The sequence below is a fragment of the Vulpes lagopus genome, chromosome 9 (assembly GCF_018345385.1).
Source record: "Vulpes lagopus strain Blue_001 chromosome 9, ASM1834538v1, whole genome shotgun sequence".
Lineage (NCBI taxonomy): Eukaryota > Metazoa > Chordata > Mammalia > Carnivora > Canidae > Vulpes > Vulpes lagopus.
This window is the reverse complement of record NC_054832.1, coordinates 58,029,315-58,046,063: the sequence shown is the minus strand read 5'-3', so window position 1 is coordinate 58,046,063 and position 16,749 is coordinate 58,029,315. Positions and strand designations below refer to the sequence as shown.

Below are 16,749 nucleotides of genomic sequence, written 5' to 3'. Positions count from 1 at the left end.
CTGTCTATCATAAATAAATAAATAAATCTAAAAAAAAAATGTAAGTGGAAGACAACTTTAAGAAAATGAAGTCACTCATAAAGAAGCAGTATAATTTTTTTTTTTTTGGTTTTATTTATTCATGAGAGACACAGAGAGAGAGGGAGAGAGGCAGAGACACAGGCAGAGGGAGAAGCAGGCTCCATGCAGGGAGCCTGACGTGGGACTTGATCCCGGGGGCCCTAGGACCATGCCCTGGGCCCAAGGCAGGTGCTAAACCACTGAGCCATCCAGCGATCCCGGAAGCAGTATAATTTTATCTCTTTGGATTCCCAGAAAAAAAAAAAAAGGTAGGGTTTTGAATTTTCAAGGTGATAGTATTTTAGACTTTTTAGTTTGATCCTTTCCTATGCCAAAAGCGTCTTGATTCAAAAGCATTCTTCTGAAATAGTAAATAGGTGTGTCAACCAGTTGGATGCTCATCCCTCAAGACTCAGATAACGTGAAGCTTTTAGACATACTGAGGCCAAAATAATCATGCTTTTTTTTTTTTTTTGGCTTCTCAAGCCTTTTGTAGATTGGTATATTTTAATTATATTAAAATAGCATTATATTTTAGCGTATTTGTAGGTGTTTCCTCCACCGTTAGTACAGGTTTCCAATTTTGTGCGGTATCTTTCTGTCCTCTGCTCCTTAGCCTTAGGCACTCGGTACTTAACAAGTAATGAACAAACGAGTGAAGGATTCCAAGGACCAATGTCAAGTATCAGCATCGCATGAACAAGTTCCAATTCTTTTCTACCAACCCCACGGTTGGATTAAATCACCATTCATTTTTGTCCAAGTCGCATAAAGTGTCATTCCTCTGTGCTCATAGGTCAGAATCATTTTCCGAAGAGAAAACGGATTTGGAGGCCTAGAAAAATGACGCTCAGGGGAATCAAAGGCTGAACTCTGACTTCCCGGCTCGGTCCGTCCTTCGCGCCCCGGGCTGTCCGCCCTGACCTTGCAACTCGCTCAGCAGGAGCGCGAAGGTCTGCGGAAGCGAAGCCGCAGGCCGGCGGGGCGCCGGCGGGTCCCGGCCCCGCGGGGGGGGGCGCGTCGCGGTCACAGCCCGGGGCGCCGGGAACGCGCGAGGCCGGGGAGGCGCGGGCAGGCCGCGGGTTCTGCGCACGCGCGGGCGGCCGCTCCGGGCCGGGCCTCCGGGGGCGGGGCGGGGCGTGCGCGGCGGGTGGCGGCGGCGGCGGCGGGCCTCGGGCCTCGGGCTTCTCGCTGCCGCCGTCCTCGCGCGCGGGATGCTGCTCCTGGCCTTGCGCAGCCGGTGGGCGGCCGGACTGGGGCTCGGCGGGCAGAGCACGGTACCGCGGGCGGCCGCCGCGCTGCGAGGGCTGAGGGCGGCCTCCTGGCGCGCGGCCCCCTGGCGCGGCTCCTCGAGGCCGCTGGGCGGCGGAGGCGTGGGCTTGCGCGGAGCCTCGCCGCTCGTGGGCCGGCGGGGGCGAACGCAGGTGGGCGTTGTGAGGGGCGGCGGGGCAGGGGGCGTGGGCCGGGGGGCCTGGGTGGGGAGCGGCCCCCCGCGGGGCTCGGCCTCGGCCTCGGCCTCGGCGGGAGGCCCGGGGCGCCCGCGGCTCCAGGGGGACCCATCCCCATCCCGGGAGACTGGCCGTTGGGTCGTTTTTCCGGGCGGTTCGAGAAAGCGGTTCACGGGTGGTTGCAGACCCAGCGGGCTTGTGAGGACTCGCACTATTTTGTGCTCCTGAGAGGAAGCCTCGGAAGGGTTAATTTGCAACGAAAGGGGATGCACTGAAAGACCTCAACCTGACTTGAAGTTTGTTCTTTTTTTTTTTTTTTTTTATTAGATGAGGCTATTTTAAGGAATTTCTTTGCTCCCTGGAGAAAGGAGTTGGAGATATTAATCCTCTCACTTTATTTTTTTTTAAAGATTTTATTTATTTATTCATGACAGACACACAGAGAGAGAGGCAGAGACACAGGCAGAGGGAGAAGCAGGCCCCATGCTGGGAGCCCGACGTGGGACTCGATCCCCGGTCTCCAGGATCACGCCCTGGGCCGAAGGTGGCGCTAAACTGCTGAGCCACCCAGGCTGCCGGATCCTGTCACTTTAATCTGAATAAATTGTCTCCTAATCCTGCCCTTTAAAATGTCAGAATTAGAAAGTATGGCTGAAAACGTGGAATAAGTGCCTAACATGGGAATTGGAATGTCATTAAATTTCAGCATAAAGGGATTAGGCATACCTTTTGCATTTTGAAGGGTGTGTGCTGTGAAATTCATTTTTACACCTTATGGGAACTCTTGTTCCTGTGAAATGTGATGAAGATGTCAAGTGAACTATTAAGAGGAACAACAGATGCAAGGAGATGAGTAGGGAAAGAGTTAACTTTTTAAAAAGAAATACTAGCTATAATATAAGCGTTTTAGAAATACTAAAAACGATCTGGACCTGAAACAATTTGCGTTTCCAGTTTTTTTTTTTTTTTTTTTTTACATACGTTATATTAACATTTTTTTGAAAAGCTAATGCATTTAAAATTTTGACAGGAGAACAGGAGTAATGTCTTTGTTCACCACAGAATGAAGAAATTATGCCGCTAAAATGTTTTACTTGTTCCAGGCCCCACTTTATGGGGGGGAGGGGGGAAGCCTTCAGCTGGGATGCAAACCTGGGTTTCCAAACTCCAACTCAGTAGGTGACTAATGAATTAAGGACAGTGATTTTGTTAGTTGCATTTCTTGAGCTTGGTAGATTATGTGGGAGAATTAAACCACCTCATATGACAAGTTTTCTTACTCTTCATTATAATTTATAAAGCTTAAAAAAATTAAAAGTTGGTCCTAAATGCACTTTATTATGTACTCACATTATAACGGTCTCTGTTTCAATAGATACCTCTTTGTTGGGAACGATGTGTTCAATGCTTACATACAGAGCTTGAAAAATCAGAAGATGGAAGGCTGATTTATACTGGGAATCTGGCCCGAACAGTATTTGGTGGGTAATCAGAAGTGAGGGTAATTTCCTTTTAACCCCCTTTTAGTTGTAAAAATGTACCCAGGATACATTACTTCTTATTATATCATCTCTTAATTGTAAGATATGAGGAAAAATTAGGTTATAATTTTTTTTCTTGTGGCTTGTAAATCAAGATTAGAGGTTGAAACCTTTGCATTTTTAGGAGATTTTAAAAAGATTTTTGAAGACTGTTATGGCTTTGTGATTTTTTTTTTTTAAAGATTGTATTTATTTATATGACACAGAGCACAAGCAGGGGTATCTGCAGGCAGAGGGAGAGGGAGAAGTAGGCTCCCCACTGAGCAGGGAGCCCCATAGGGGGATCAGACTTAGGACCCTGAGATAATGACCTGAGCTGAAGGCAGACACTTGACTGACTGAGCCACCCAGGTGCCCCTGACTTTGGGATCTTATGGCTAGGTGCTAAAGCTTCCCTCCCTTGGTCACTTCCCAAGATGTTTAACAACAAATAGAACACAAAATAGTGTATATTTGTGTAATGTTTGAATATGGAGAGAGAGAAAAAAATACGGAATTATACCCCTTAAGAGTGGTTATTTGGGGAAAGTACACATTTACTTTATATATTTTTAAATTTGGCCATTGCAATAAGCATATAATACTTTTATAATTAAATAGTATCTTTCTTTTATGTTTTTTGAGGTCACTTTAACATTTTCAAGAAACATGTTTAGTGGGTTTTCTAGGTGGTAGAAAGTACTTGAGAAGACAAAGAGTATTATTAAATAGCTCTAAGTTTGAAGCTCTTTCCTTAGCTCTTTTTTTGTTTTTAAAAGATTTTCTTTATTCATGAGAGACACACAGAGAGAGAGGCAGAGACACAGGCAAAGGGAGAAGCAGGCTCCACGTGGGGAACCCGACGTGGGACTCGATCCTGGGTCTCCAGGATTACACCCTGGGCCGAAGGCAGGTGCCAAACCGCTGAGCCACCCAGGCTTCCCTCTTTCCTTAGCTCTTAATTTGGTATTTAGTATGATTTAGTATTTAGAATAATTTATTAGGGAGGTCAGAAGAACTTAGGTATGTGCTTTGTTCAAGTTCCTGAGGTTGTATTTCATTTCAGTAATCTTAAAGTATAACCTGACATACCTGGAGTACTACTTTATAACCAAGTCAGCCACAAGATTTCACCACCTGCATTTGCATTCCTGTTTTTGATTATGCTGGTGTCTGAATCATCTAAAATTTACTCTGGAAATCTGTATGTTCTCAAGTGTGTGGTGTCAAAATAAACTGTGTTAAGGATACAATTTTAGCTATATAAGACTTTGGCAAGGGAGCCCGGGTTGCTCAGCAGTTTAGTGCTGCCTTCAGCCCAGGGTGTGATCCTGGAGACCCGGGATCGAGTTCTGTATTGGGTTCCCGGCATGGAGCTTGCTTCTCCCTCTGCCTGGTCTCTGCCTCTCTCTCTCTCTCTCTTTGTCTCTGTCTCTCATGAGTAAATAGATAAAATCTTTAAAAAAAATAAAATGTTGGCAATAAGGACTGATTATAATCACTATTGAGAGGAGTTTTGAAGTTACTGGAAAAATCAATTTTGGGTGATTAGAAATGTCTTCGGGAATCAGTACATGAGTTGGCCATTGAACCTGTGCCATATCTCTGGCCTGGGATACCTGGGTTTATACCATTGAGATGTATTAACAGTGACACCCATGATACCCTTCTTTCTGAACAGACACAGGTCCTTCAAATGCAGGGGAGACATTAATTTATTTCTTATTTCCGCTTGACTCCAGTCTGTAAAGAAGAGAATATAAATAGGAATTTTGGTGTAGGTGTATATAAATAGGATGTTATGTTTGTAGGAGAGCGTAGTTATCCATGGTATTCAAAGTTTTAGAATTATAACTTGTATAGGAATTTAATGTTTGAGTTCTTTCAATATTATGATAATTAGAAACTGTACTTTTCAGGGATCACTATTTTTTCTATGTAGAAACTGAGGGAGAAACATTTTTTTCTATATATAACAGAGAGGTACCATTTTAGAGATTCTTTTTTTAAAGATTTTATTTATTCATGAGAGACAGAGAGAGAGAGGCAGAGAAGCAGGCTCCATGCAGCAAGCTCGAAGTGGGACTCAGTCCCGGTACTCCAGGATCACGCCCTGAGCCAAAGGCAGATGCTCAACCACTGAGCCACCCAGGCATCTCCCATTTTAGAGATCTTTAAACTGCCAAATAGGTACCAGTTTAAAGACATTTGAAGGGTCTTTTAGTTGATAGTTTTTGTTAATTCATCAACAAATAATGACTTACTTTGTCATAGTCTTATTTTCGGATGAGGAGAATTTGAACATGAGGAGGTGTGAAAGAAGGGCATAGGGTAGTATGAGCAAAGACATGAAGATGGGAAAGCCCAGAATATGTTTAGAAAATAGTAATTAGGGGATCCCTGGGTGGCTCAGCGGTTTCGCGCCTGCCTTTGGCCCAGGGCGCGATCCTGGAGTCTCGGGATCGAGTCCCGCTTCGGGCTCCCGGCATGGAGCCTGCTTCTCCCTCTGTCTGTATCTCTGCCGATCTCTCTCTCTCTCTCATGAATAAATAAATAAATCTTAAAAAAAAAAAAAAAAAAAAAGAAAAGAAAATAGTAATTACTTCAATCCAAGCAAAATAAAGTATATGTATTAGTTTCCTCAGGCTCTTGTAAATTCCACAAACTTGATGACTTAAAGTAACAGAATTTGTTCTGAAAGCTCATGTTTTGAAATCAGAGTATTGATAAAGGCCATACTGCCTCTGAAGGGTCTAGGAAAGAATTCCTTGCCTTTTCCAGCTTCTAGTGGCTCCCAGTAACCAGTTGTGTTCCTGGCTTATGGGGGCATCATAACTGCATAACTCCAATTTTTGCTTCTTACTCATGTGGCCTTCTCTGTGTCTGTCTTGTTCTGTCCTTATAAGGATATTCTCATTGGATTTATGGCCTACTCTATTCTAGGATGATCTCATCTCAGTTTTTGATTATATAGAAAGAGACTCTTTCCAAATGAGATCACATTTGGAGGTTCTGGGTGGACATGAATTTTGGGGTACACTTTTCAACCCACCGTAGTGACAAAAATCATGGGGATAAAGTAGTTAGAAGAACTAAGGAGGCCTTTTTTTTTTTATTTATTTATTCATGAAAGACACAGAGAAAGGCAGTGACGTAGGCAGAAGGAGAAGCAGGCTCCAGGCAGGGAGCCTGATGTGGGACTTGATCCTGAGACCGCAGATCACGCCCTGAGCCAGGGGCAGGTGCTCAACCGCTGAGCCACCTAGGCGTCCCTAAGGAGGCTTTTATATAGGAGGCATCTTGGTCCCCATTGTATCTAGTTGGATGTGTGCCAGTGTCATAGCAACTGTCTGTGGGAGGAAGGAAGGAATTATTTTTAAATTACTGATGCAAGATCATTAAGCCTTCAACCAATAGCAGTGTACAAGAGAGTATTATAGCCTCACCAGCAAAGTTTGTTGTCAAACTTTTGGTTTTTGGCAGTTTTGGGGAAAAACAATATCTCACTGTGCTTTTAATTTCATGTTCTTATGATTGAAGTTCGTTAACATTTTATCTGTTTAAGGGCCATGGTCTCAGAGCGCCCTGGAGCCAAAGGCAGGCGCCAAACCGCTGGCGCCCACCCAGGGATCCCCTTTTTTTAAAGATTTTATTATTTATTTATTCATGACAGACACACAGAGAGAGAGGCAGAGACACAGGCAGAGGGAGAAGCAGGCCCCATGCTGGGAGCCGGGTCTCCAGGATCACGCCCTGGGCCGAAGGTGGCGCTAAACTGCTGAGCCACCTGGGCTGCCGGATCCTGTCACTTTAATCTGAATAAATTGTCTCCTAATCCTGCCCTTTAAAATGTCAGAATTAGAAAGTATGGCTGAAACGTGGAATAAGTGCCTAACATGGGAATTGGAATGTCATTAAATTTCAGCATAAAGGGATTAGGCATACCTTTTGCATTTTGAAGGGTGTGTGCTGTGAAATTCATTTTTACACCTTATGGGAACTCTTGTTCCTGTGAAATGTGATGAAGATGTCAAGTGAACTATTAAGAGGAACAACAGATGCAAGGAGATGAGTAGGGAAAGAGTTAACTTTTTAAAAAGAAATACAAGCTATAATATAAGCGTTTTAGAAATACTAAAAACGATCTGGACCTGAAACAATTTGCGTTTCCAGTTTTGTTTTGTTTTTTTTTTTACATACGTTATATTAACATTTTTTTGAAAAGCTAATGCATTTAAAATTTTGACAGGAGAACAGGAGTAATGTCTTTGTTCACCACAGAATGAAGAAATTATGCCGCTAAAATGTTTTACTTGTTCCAGGCCCCACTTTATGGGGGGGAGGGGGGAAGCCTTCAGCTGGGATGCAAACCTGGGTTTCCAAACTCCAACTCAGTAGGTGACTAATGAATTAAGGACAGTGATTTTGTTAGTTGCATTTCTTGAGCTTGGTAGATTATGTGGGAGAATTAAACCACCTCATATGACAAGTTCTCTTACTCTTCATTATAATTTATAAAGCTTAAAAAAATTAAAAGTTGGTCCTAAATGCACTTTATTATGTACTCACATTATAACGGTCTCTGTTTCAATAGATACCTCTTTGTTGGGAACGATGTGTTCAATGCTTACATACAGAGCTTGAAAAATCAGAAGATGGAAGGCTGATTTATACTGGGAATCTGGCCCGAACAGTATTTGGTGGGTAATCAGAAGTGAGGGTAATTTCCTTTTAACCCCCTTTTAGTTGTAAAAATGTACCCAGGATACATTACTTCTTATTATATCATCTCTTAATTGTAAGATATGAGGAAAAATTAGGTTATAATTTTTTTTCTTGTGGCTTGTAAATCAAGATTAGAGGTTGAAACCTTTGCATTTTTAGGAGATTTTAAAAAGATTTTTGAAGACTGTTATGGCTTTGTGATTTTTTTTTTTTAAAGATTGTATTTATTTATATGACACAGAGCACAAGCAGGGGTATCTGCAGGCAGAGGGAGAGGGAGAAGTAGGCTCCCCACTGAGCAGGGAGCCCCATAGGGGGATCAGACTTAGGACCCTGAGATAATGACCTGAGCTGAAGGCAGACACTTGACTGACTGAGCCACCCAGGTGCCCCTGACTTTGGGATCTTATGGCTAGGTGCTAAAGCTTCCCTCCCTTGGTCACTTCCCAAGATGTTTAACAACAAATAGAACACAAAATAGTGTATATTTGTGTAATGTTTGAATATGGAGAGAGAGAAAAAAATACGGAATTATACCCCTTAAGAGTGGTTATTTGGGGAAAGTACACATTTACTTTATATATTTTTAAATTTGGCCATTGCAATAAGCATATAATACTTTTATAATTAAATAGTATCTTTCTTTTATGTTTTTTGAGGTCACTTTAACATTTTCAAGAAACATGTTTAGTGGGTTTTCTAGGTGGTAGAAAGTACTTGAGAAGACAAAGAGTATTATTAAATAGCTCTAAGTTTGAAGCTCTTTCCTTAGCTCTTTTTTTGTTTTTAAAAGATTTTCTTTATTCATGAGAGACACACAGAGAGAGAGGCAGAGACACAGGCAAAGGGAGAAGCAGGCTCCACGTGGGGAACCCGACGTGGGACTCGATCCTGGGTCTCCAGGATTACACCCTGGGCCGAAGGCAGGTGCCAAACCGCTGAGCCACCCAGGCTTCCCTCTTTCCTTAGCTCTTAATTTGGTATTTAGTATGATTTAGTATTTAGAATAATTTATTAGGGAGGTCAGAAGAACTTAGGTATGTGCTTTGTTCAAGTTCCTGAGGTTGTATTTCATTTCAGTAATCTTAAAGTATAACCTGACATACCTGGAGTACTACTTTATAACCAAGTCAGCCACAAGATTTCACCACCTGCATTTGCATTCCTGTTTTTGATTATGCTGGTGTCTGAATCATCTAAAATTTACTCTGGAAATCTGTATGTTCTCAAGTGTGTGGTGTCAAAATAAACTGTGTTAAGGATACAATTTTAGCTATATAAGACTTTGGCAAGGGAGCCCGGGTTGCTCAGCAGTTTAGTGCTGCCTTCAGCCCAGGGTGTGATCCTGGAGACCCGGGATCGAGTTCTGTATTGGGTTCCCGGCATGGAGCTTGCTTCTCCCTCTGCCTGGTCTCTGCCTCTCTCTCTCTCTCTCTTTGTCTCTGTCTCTCATGAGTAAATAGATAAAATCTTTAAAAAAAATAAAATGTTGGCAATAAGGACTGATTATAATCACTATTGAGAGGAGTTTTGAAGTTACTGGAAAAATCAATTTTGGGTGATTAGAAATGTCTTCGGGAATCAGTACATGAGTTGGCCATTGAACCTGTGCCATATCTCTGGCCTGGGATACCTGGGTTTATACCATTGAGATGTATTAACAGTGACACCCATGATACCCTTCTTTCTGAACAGACACAGGTCCTTCAAATGCAGGGGAGACATTAATTTATTTCTTATTTCCGCTTGACTCCAGTCTGTAAAGAAGAGAATATAAATAGGAATTTTGGTGTAGGTGTATATAAATAGGATGTTATGTTTGTAGGAGAGCGTAGTTATCCATGGTATTCAAAGTTTTAGAATTATAACTTGTATAGGAATTTAATGTTTGAGTTCTTTCAATATTATGATAATTAGAAACTGTACTTTTCAGGGATCACTATTTCTATGTAGAAACTGAGGGAGAAACATTTTTTTCTATATATAACAGAGAGGTACCATTTTAGAGATTCTTTTTTTAAAGATTTTATTTATTCATGAGAGACAGAGAGAGAGAGGCAGAGAAGCAGGCTCCATGCAGCAAGCTCGAAGTGGGACTCAGTCCCGGTACTCCAGGATCACGCCCTGAGCCAAAGGCAGATGCTCAACCACTGAGCCACCCAGGCATCTCCCATTTTAGAGATCTTTAAACTGCCAAATAGGTACCAGTTTAAAGACATTTGAAGGGTCTTTTAGTTGATAGTTTTTGTTAATTCATCAACAAATAATGACTTACTTTGTCATAGTCTTATTTTCGGATGAGGAGAATTTGAACATGAGGAGGTGTGAAAGAAGGGCATAGGGTAGTATGAGCAAAGACATGAAGATGGGAAAGCCCAGAATATGTTTAGAAAATAGTAATTAGGGGATCCCTGGGTGGCTCAGCGGTTTCGCGCCTGCCTTTGGCCCAGGGCGCGATCCTGGAGTCTCGGGATCGAGTCCCGCTTCGGGCTCCCGGCATGGAGCCTGCTTCTCCCTCTGTCTGTATCTCTGCCGATCTCTCTCTCTCTCTCATGAATAAATAAATAAATCTTAAAAAAAAAAAAAAAAAAAGAAAAGAAAATAGTAATTACTTCAATCCAAGCAAAATAAAGTATATGTATTAGTTTCCTCAGGCTCTTGTAAATTCCACAAACTTGATGACTTAAAGTAACAGAATTTGTTCTGAAAGCTCATGTTTTGAAATCAGAGTATTGATAAAGGCCATACTGCCTCTGAAGGGTCTAGGAAAGAATTCCTTGCCTTTTCCAGCTTCTAGTGGCTCCCAGTAACCAGTTGTGTTCCTGGCTTATGGGGGCATCATAACAGCATAACTCCAATTTTTGCTTCTTACTCATGTGGCCTTCTCTGTGTCTGTCTTGTTCTGTCCTTATAAGGATATTCTCATTGGATTTATGGCCTACTCTATTCTAGGATGATCTCATCTCAGTTTTTGATTATATAGAAAGAGACTCTTTCCAAATGAGATCACATTTGGAGGTTCTGGGTGGACATGAATTTTGGGGTACACTTTTCAACCCACCGTAGTGACAAAAATCATGGGGATAAAGTAGTTAGAAGAACTAAGGAGGCCTTTTTTTTTTTTTTTATTTATTCATGAAAGACACAGAGAAAGGCAGTGACGTAGGCAGAAGGAGAAGCAGGCTCCAGGCAGGGAGCCTGATGTGGGACTTGATCCTGAGACCGCAGATCACGCCCTGAGCCAGGGGCAGGTGCTCAACCGCTGAGCCACCTAGGCGTCCCTAAGGAGGCTTTTATATAGGAGGCATCTTGGTCCCCATTGTATCTAGTTGGATGTGTGCCAGTGTCATAGCAACTGTCTGTGGGAGGAAGGAAGGAATTATTTTTAAATTACTGATGCAAGATCATTAAGCCTTCAACCAATAGCAGTGTACAAGAGAGTATTATAGCCTCACCAGCAAAGTTTGTTGTCAAACTTTTGGTTTTTGGCAGTTTTGGGGAAAAACAATATCTCACTGTGCTTTTAATTTCATGTTCTTATGATTGAAGTTCGTTAACATTTTATCTGTTTAAGGGCCATGTACATTTTTGGTTCAGTATGGTGTCTCTATGTTTCTTTTATATGTGTGGATAGGGTTCTTTTTTTTATCCAACTTTTGGCACATATTTGATATATTTTTTAAAGATTTTATTTATTTATTAGAGGATGTGCAGAGAAGCAGGAGAGGGACAGGTGGCCTCTGTGCTGAGCATGGAGCCTTATGTGGGCTCAATCTCATGACCTGAGCCAAAATCAAGAGTTGAATATTCAACCAACAGCCACCCAGGCACCGTCAAGATTATATCTTTATGCTAAATTTCTGTATGCAGTTAGGTTTTCTTTCTAAATTTTCCATTTTGTTCTATTGATCTATTTATTTGTGTACCAGCAGCACACCATTTTAATTATAGCATTATGTTTTAGTATCTAACTCCTCCCCCCAACCTTTTTTTTCTTCTTTTGTTTTTCTAAATTAGCTTTATAATCAACTTGTCTGGGATCTCAACTTGTCTATTTTCTAAACAGATGGTAAAATTATACAATCAAACTAAGAAATTTACATTTTAAGTCACTTATTTAATGTGGTAAAATATACATAACATACAATTTATGGGCAGCCCCGGTGGCTCAATGGTTTAGCGCCATCTTCAGCCCAGGGCGTGATCCTGGAGACCTGGGATCGAGTCCCACGTCAGGCTTCCTGCATGGAGCCTACTTCTCTCTCTGCCTGTGTCTCTGCCTCTCTCTCTCTCTCTCTCATAAATATATAAAATCTTTAAAAAAATAATAAAATTTACCATTTTAACCATTTTTAAATACACATTTCAGAAGTCATTGATTTTTAATCTTTTTAATGTGACAGGTAAAAAAATATCTGTTTTAACATTTGAATATCTTTTCTTGGTAAAGAAGTTGGAAGTTGAATGTATTTCCCACGTTTCTTAACCATTGGTGTTGTGTTTTTTTTTTTTTTTTTTTGGTAATTTGCTGTTTTAATCTTGGACACTTTAAAAAAAATCCTGGACACTTAATCTAATTACTTAATCTAATAATGTTAGTCTTATATGTAAACATTTAATGTTAGGTATGTGGAAATGCTTGTTAATAGAGTTTTATTTAATCTGACTGAATTAATTTTAATAGTATTCATAAGGATCTTTGAGTAATATTAAATCTTTTATTGGGGAACTGAGGTGGAGGCCAGCTAACCCTAAAGCAAATTTTCCAACCTGGAGGGGCACTGTAATGGCCAATGGCCTGGACACTAGAATCAAATTGTTTGGGTTTGAAGCCTAGTACTGCCTGCCTCTTGGTAGTTTTGTGACATTGAGCAAGTGCTTTATTTTTCTCATATGATGGTGATAATTATGAGAGTGATGGTGATGATTATACATCTGCTTCATAGTGTGTTTTTGAAGATGTTATGAATAAAATACATAAAGTATGTAAAGAACTTAACACAGAGCCTGGAAAATAATAATCACTATGTGTTTTGGTTTTGTTGTTTTGATGATGATATAAGAAGAAAGGTGGAAGAATTAATTGGATAGATTGATTCTTTTATAAAATTTATAAATATTAATACTCATGTTTTTTTTTTTTCCTACTTAGGTGTGAAATGTTTCTCTTATTCAACAAGTGTCATCAGTCTTGCATTACTACCATATATTTTTGCACAAAACAATATTATATTTGGAAGTCTACCTTTGCAAATATTATTTTATGGCATCATAGGAAGCTTTACAGTGATTACTCCAGCACTGCTTCACTTTGTTACGAAAGGCTATGTTGTTCGGTTGTACCATGAAGCTACAACAGACACTTACAAAGCCATTACTTATAATGTTGTGCTTTTAGAAAAAAGTACAGTGTTTCACCAGAACGACGTGAGGATTCCAGACAGTGCTCATATATTTACCACATTTTATGCTAAAACAAAATCGCTGTTAGTTAATCCAGTGCTCTTTCCAAACCCTGAAGATTATGACCATCTAATGGGTTATGACAAACCATTCACTTTTGATACGGAAGCAGATAGTGAGAAGAAACAGGTTAAAGATGAGAAATGAATCTGTTGTTTTTTAGGTTTGTGCTTAAATGTGATTCATGTTCCAATGTATGATAAAATTGCCTTTACTTTTGTTCTCTGTTAGCAACTGAAAGTAATTTGAAACTGTATCAAACAACTTTTAATTTTCAGAGAATTATGTTCCTATATAATAAAATAAGCTATGTTTGAAAAAACATGTAACATTCTGCCATTTGTGTTTTTAAAAACATGAAAAACATACTTTTTTTAAAAAGTATGAAAAAAGTATGAAAATACACGGTCATGCTGGCATATGCATGGATAATTTTATATAGTAAGTGTGGTTGTCTCTAAGCTGGGGATCGGGTGTCAGAAACAAATGAGAGTTGTTTTTCCTTTATGTTTGGATTTTTCTAAGTATAGATATGTTGCCTACATTAAAAGCTTTTTAAAAAATTCTAGAATTATGGGAAGCAGTGTTAATCTCCCTTTGGTTCAGAACACAAGTTTTTGTTTATCTTCTCAGGCATAGTTTCCCATAATAAGGATCTCCATGTCCTGTTGAGTGTGGTAGTTACAGGAGAGATGGTGACCTCAGTAGTGATGTCTTTGGTGGCACTCTTCTCCCTTGGTGTATCCTATCAGTTGGAAAATCAGAGGCGCTAAATAGTTGGACAGTACCTCTTATAAAATCAAAATCTCTGCTAGTTTTATGAAGTATTGGCATTTTAAGATTTTAACCTCTAATTGTAAAATGAAAATTGGTTCTTGTGAAAGCTTTTTGGCAAGTAGCAAAAGGCTTTAGATAATGCTATTTATATTAGTAGATAACTTATTAAGTGCCCAGCATGTGCCAGGTACTGTGCTAGTTATCAGAGTCCTAGTTAAGAACAAAACCCCCAGTCTGTATGGAGTTGCCTAATGTCTCCTATTGTCTGCCATGGTGGTAAATCTAATCTTTATGGGTTAGCTGGGGAATGGAGAAGCACCAGAAGCATCACTAGTTCATTCACAAAGGTCAGGTCTGAAGCTGCTAGAGGCCTATAGGAGATAGCGTAAGGTAAGAAAGTGCTCCCCTTTCTGAGACCTACAGCCTTCCCTCTGCTAGGACCAGCTAGCTTGTGATCCTAGCAGAAGACAGCCTCTAAGTCTCAGAAAAATGAACAAGCTCTCACCATCCGCATCTTCCGTTTGGGTCTCTGCCTGCCTGCTCCTTTGTCCTGTGTCACCTAGATATATACCTGTTGCTGTCTTGACAGTTAATGTGATTTATATCTTCCTATAAAAAATTATTCCATAATCAAATGTTCATGAAATATTAGAAAGTAGGAGCAAGAAAAAAAATCACTTAGTTCCATTCCTAGAAGAAAAAACAACATTGTTAATATTTTAACATTTTTTTCCAAGGGTCACTTCATAACTTGTTTTGAGTGTACCATATCTCTTTAAATGTCCCGTATCCATATACCCATTTTTGTCACCTGTGTGGTGGAGTGAAAAAACCTATTTTTATTTGTATCAGAATAATTCAGAAGACAACTTAGTTGTTTAAGGAAAATTAAAAAGCTTAGAATATAAGATGACTTCTCAAGTACATCATCTGGAGTGATACCAAGAAGTAGAAAAGGAACAGCATGTGTAGAATATGATTCATCACTGCAATAAGTCAGCAGAAACCATTCAGGCCAAGGTGAGGAGGAGAAATTTACACATCTCGGTCACTTTACTACTTTCACCACAGGTGGAGTAATCTTGGAAAGGTTGGGGAAGTGAGAAGTCTCCCACTATCTAAAGGAAGGGCATTGAGTCAGTTTTGAGTCTCGAAAGGCAGGGTGATCTTGGCTTAACATCTGAGTTACATCATGTAATATACTGATTGATAATATGTTTTGCAATCTATTTTCTCAATGTCAATTTCATTATCCTGAAAGACTTGTGCTTTTGGAAGCAGAAGTAACAAAATGGCCAGTAGGTCTGAATGATAGCCTTAGTTTGAACACAATTTTTAAAATTGTATTCTGATTTTTTTCAGAACACTTAATACTTTTGTTGTGGGATTCCTTTTCGTTGAGAATTTAAGTCGTTCAAAAGTAGAAGAGTATAATGAATCAACAGGACTATCATTTGGATTCAACAATTACCAATGTTGTCAATATTGTTTGGTTTAGATCCCAACCACTTGCCTTCAACTTTTATTTGGAAGCCAATCCCAGACATCATAACATTTCTTTCTTAAATATTTTGCAACTCTACCAGATGAGGACTTAAAAAATATAATACTATTATAATACCCAAGCCACTCCTCTCTTCCCGAAGTTATCAAATACCAGTCTGTTCAAATTCCAATTTCCTCTCCACACTTTGTTTGGATTAAGGTCTAAGTAAAGTTCATGCCTTATTCACACCAATTTATGAAATGTCTTTCAAGACTCTTCTAAGCTATGGGCCCCTCCATTTCCTTCACTTTGTTTTTTTCTCCCTTGCAGATTATCTTTTGAAGAAATGGAGTTCTTTGTCATTTACATCTTTTTGTGGTCTAGATTTTCTGATTGTATCACTGAGGTGTAGTTTAATATGTTTCTCTGTCTTCTGATCTATAAATTGGTAGTGGGACTTGAAGCTTCATCAGATTGACATTTGATTATTTTGGACAAGACTAATTCATAGATGATGTTGCTTATATTATCTGTTGTTGCATTAACAAATTGCCCCTAAAAGTTTGAGGTTTTTTTTGTTTTTTTTTGGTTTTGTTTTAAGACTGAATTATTTGAGAGAGTGTGATTGAGCAAGGGAAGGGGCAGAGGGAAAAGCAGAGAAACAGATTTCCCACTGAGTGGGGAGCCATGTGAGGGTCCATTCTAGGACCCTGACCTGAGCTGAAATCAAGAGTTGGACACTTAACCATCTGAGCCACCCAGGTGTCCCAAAAGTTAGAGGTTTAAAACAAAATACCACATGGTGCCTGTTGGTCCAGTATCTGGGAGTAGCTTAAACTGAATGCTTCCGACTCAGGTTCTCTCATGAGGTTATAGTCAAGCTATCAGCTGGTACTACTGTCATCTGAAGGCTGAACTGGAGCAGGAGGAATGATTTCCAAGGTGGCTTACTCACATGACTGACACATTTTGCTGGCTTTTTGACAGCCTTAGTTTCTCACCACATGGTTCTCTCTTCAGGGTTACTTGCTTTCCCTAGAGCAACTGAGCCAGAAGAACAACATGGAAGCCACAATGATGTATATGATCTAGCTTGGAAGTTGCACACTGTCTTTTATGCAGTATTTTATTTGTTACAGAGTCAGCCCTATTCATTGGTGGAGGAGTTTACACAAGGATTTGAATATTAGGAAATAAGGATCATTGGGAACCATCTTGGAGGCTAGCTACCATAGTGTTCATCCATCAAGAAGTTCACAAAGTTTGTTCC

At 40.1% G+C, this 16,749-nt stretch overlaps 1 protein-coding gene across 1 annotated transcript; it reads left to right on the top strand.

Annotated features, from left to right (window-relative positions):
• Positions 1–1,179: 1,179 nt before the first annotated feature.
• TMEM70 (transmembrane protein 70) lies at positions 1,180–13,540 on the top strand. The gene is made up of 3 exons (XM_041769607.1): positions 1,180–1,484; positions 2,884–2,989; positions 12,906–13,540. Exons 1-3 carry the CDS (start codon positions 1,275–1,277, stop codon positions 13,361–13,363), a joined length of 774 nt encoding a protein of 257 aa, XP_041625541.1. The 5' UTR covers positions 1,180–1,274; the 3' UTR covers positions 13,364–13,540.
• Positions 13,541–16,749: the final 3,209 nt, after the last annotated feature.

What these genes read in the sequence shown, in the direction of transcription:
- TMEM70 (XM_041769607.1), top strand. Translation starts at nt 1,275, where the DNA reads ATGCTGCTCCTGGCCTTGCGCAGCCGGTGGGCGGCCGGACTGGGGCTC. An exon ending in GCCGGCGGGGGCGAACGCAG is followed by an intron (nt 1,485 to 2,883) that starts GTGGGCGTTGTG and finishes CTGTTTCAATAG; the next exon opens with ATACCTCTTTGTTGGGAACG. An exon ending in TCTGGCCCGAACAGTATTTG is followed by an intron (nt 2,990 to 12,905) that starts GTGGGTAATCAG and finishes TTTCCTACTTAG; the next exon opens with GTGTGAAATGTTTCTCTTAT.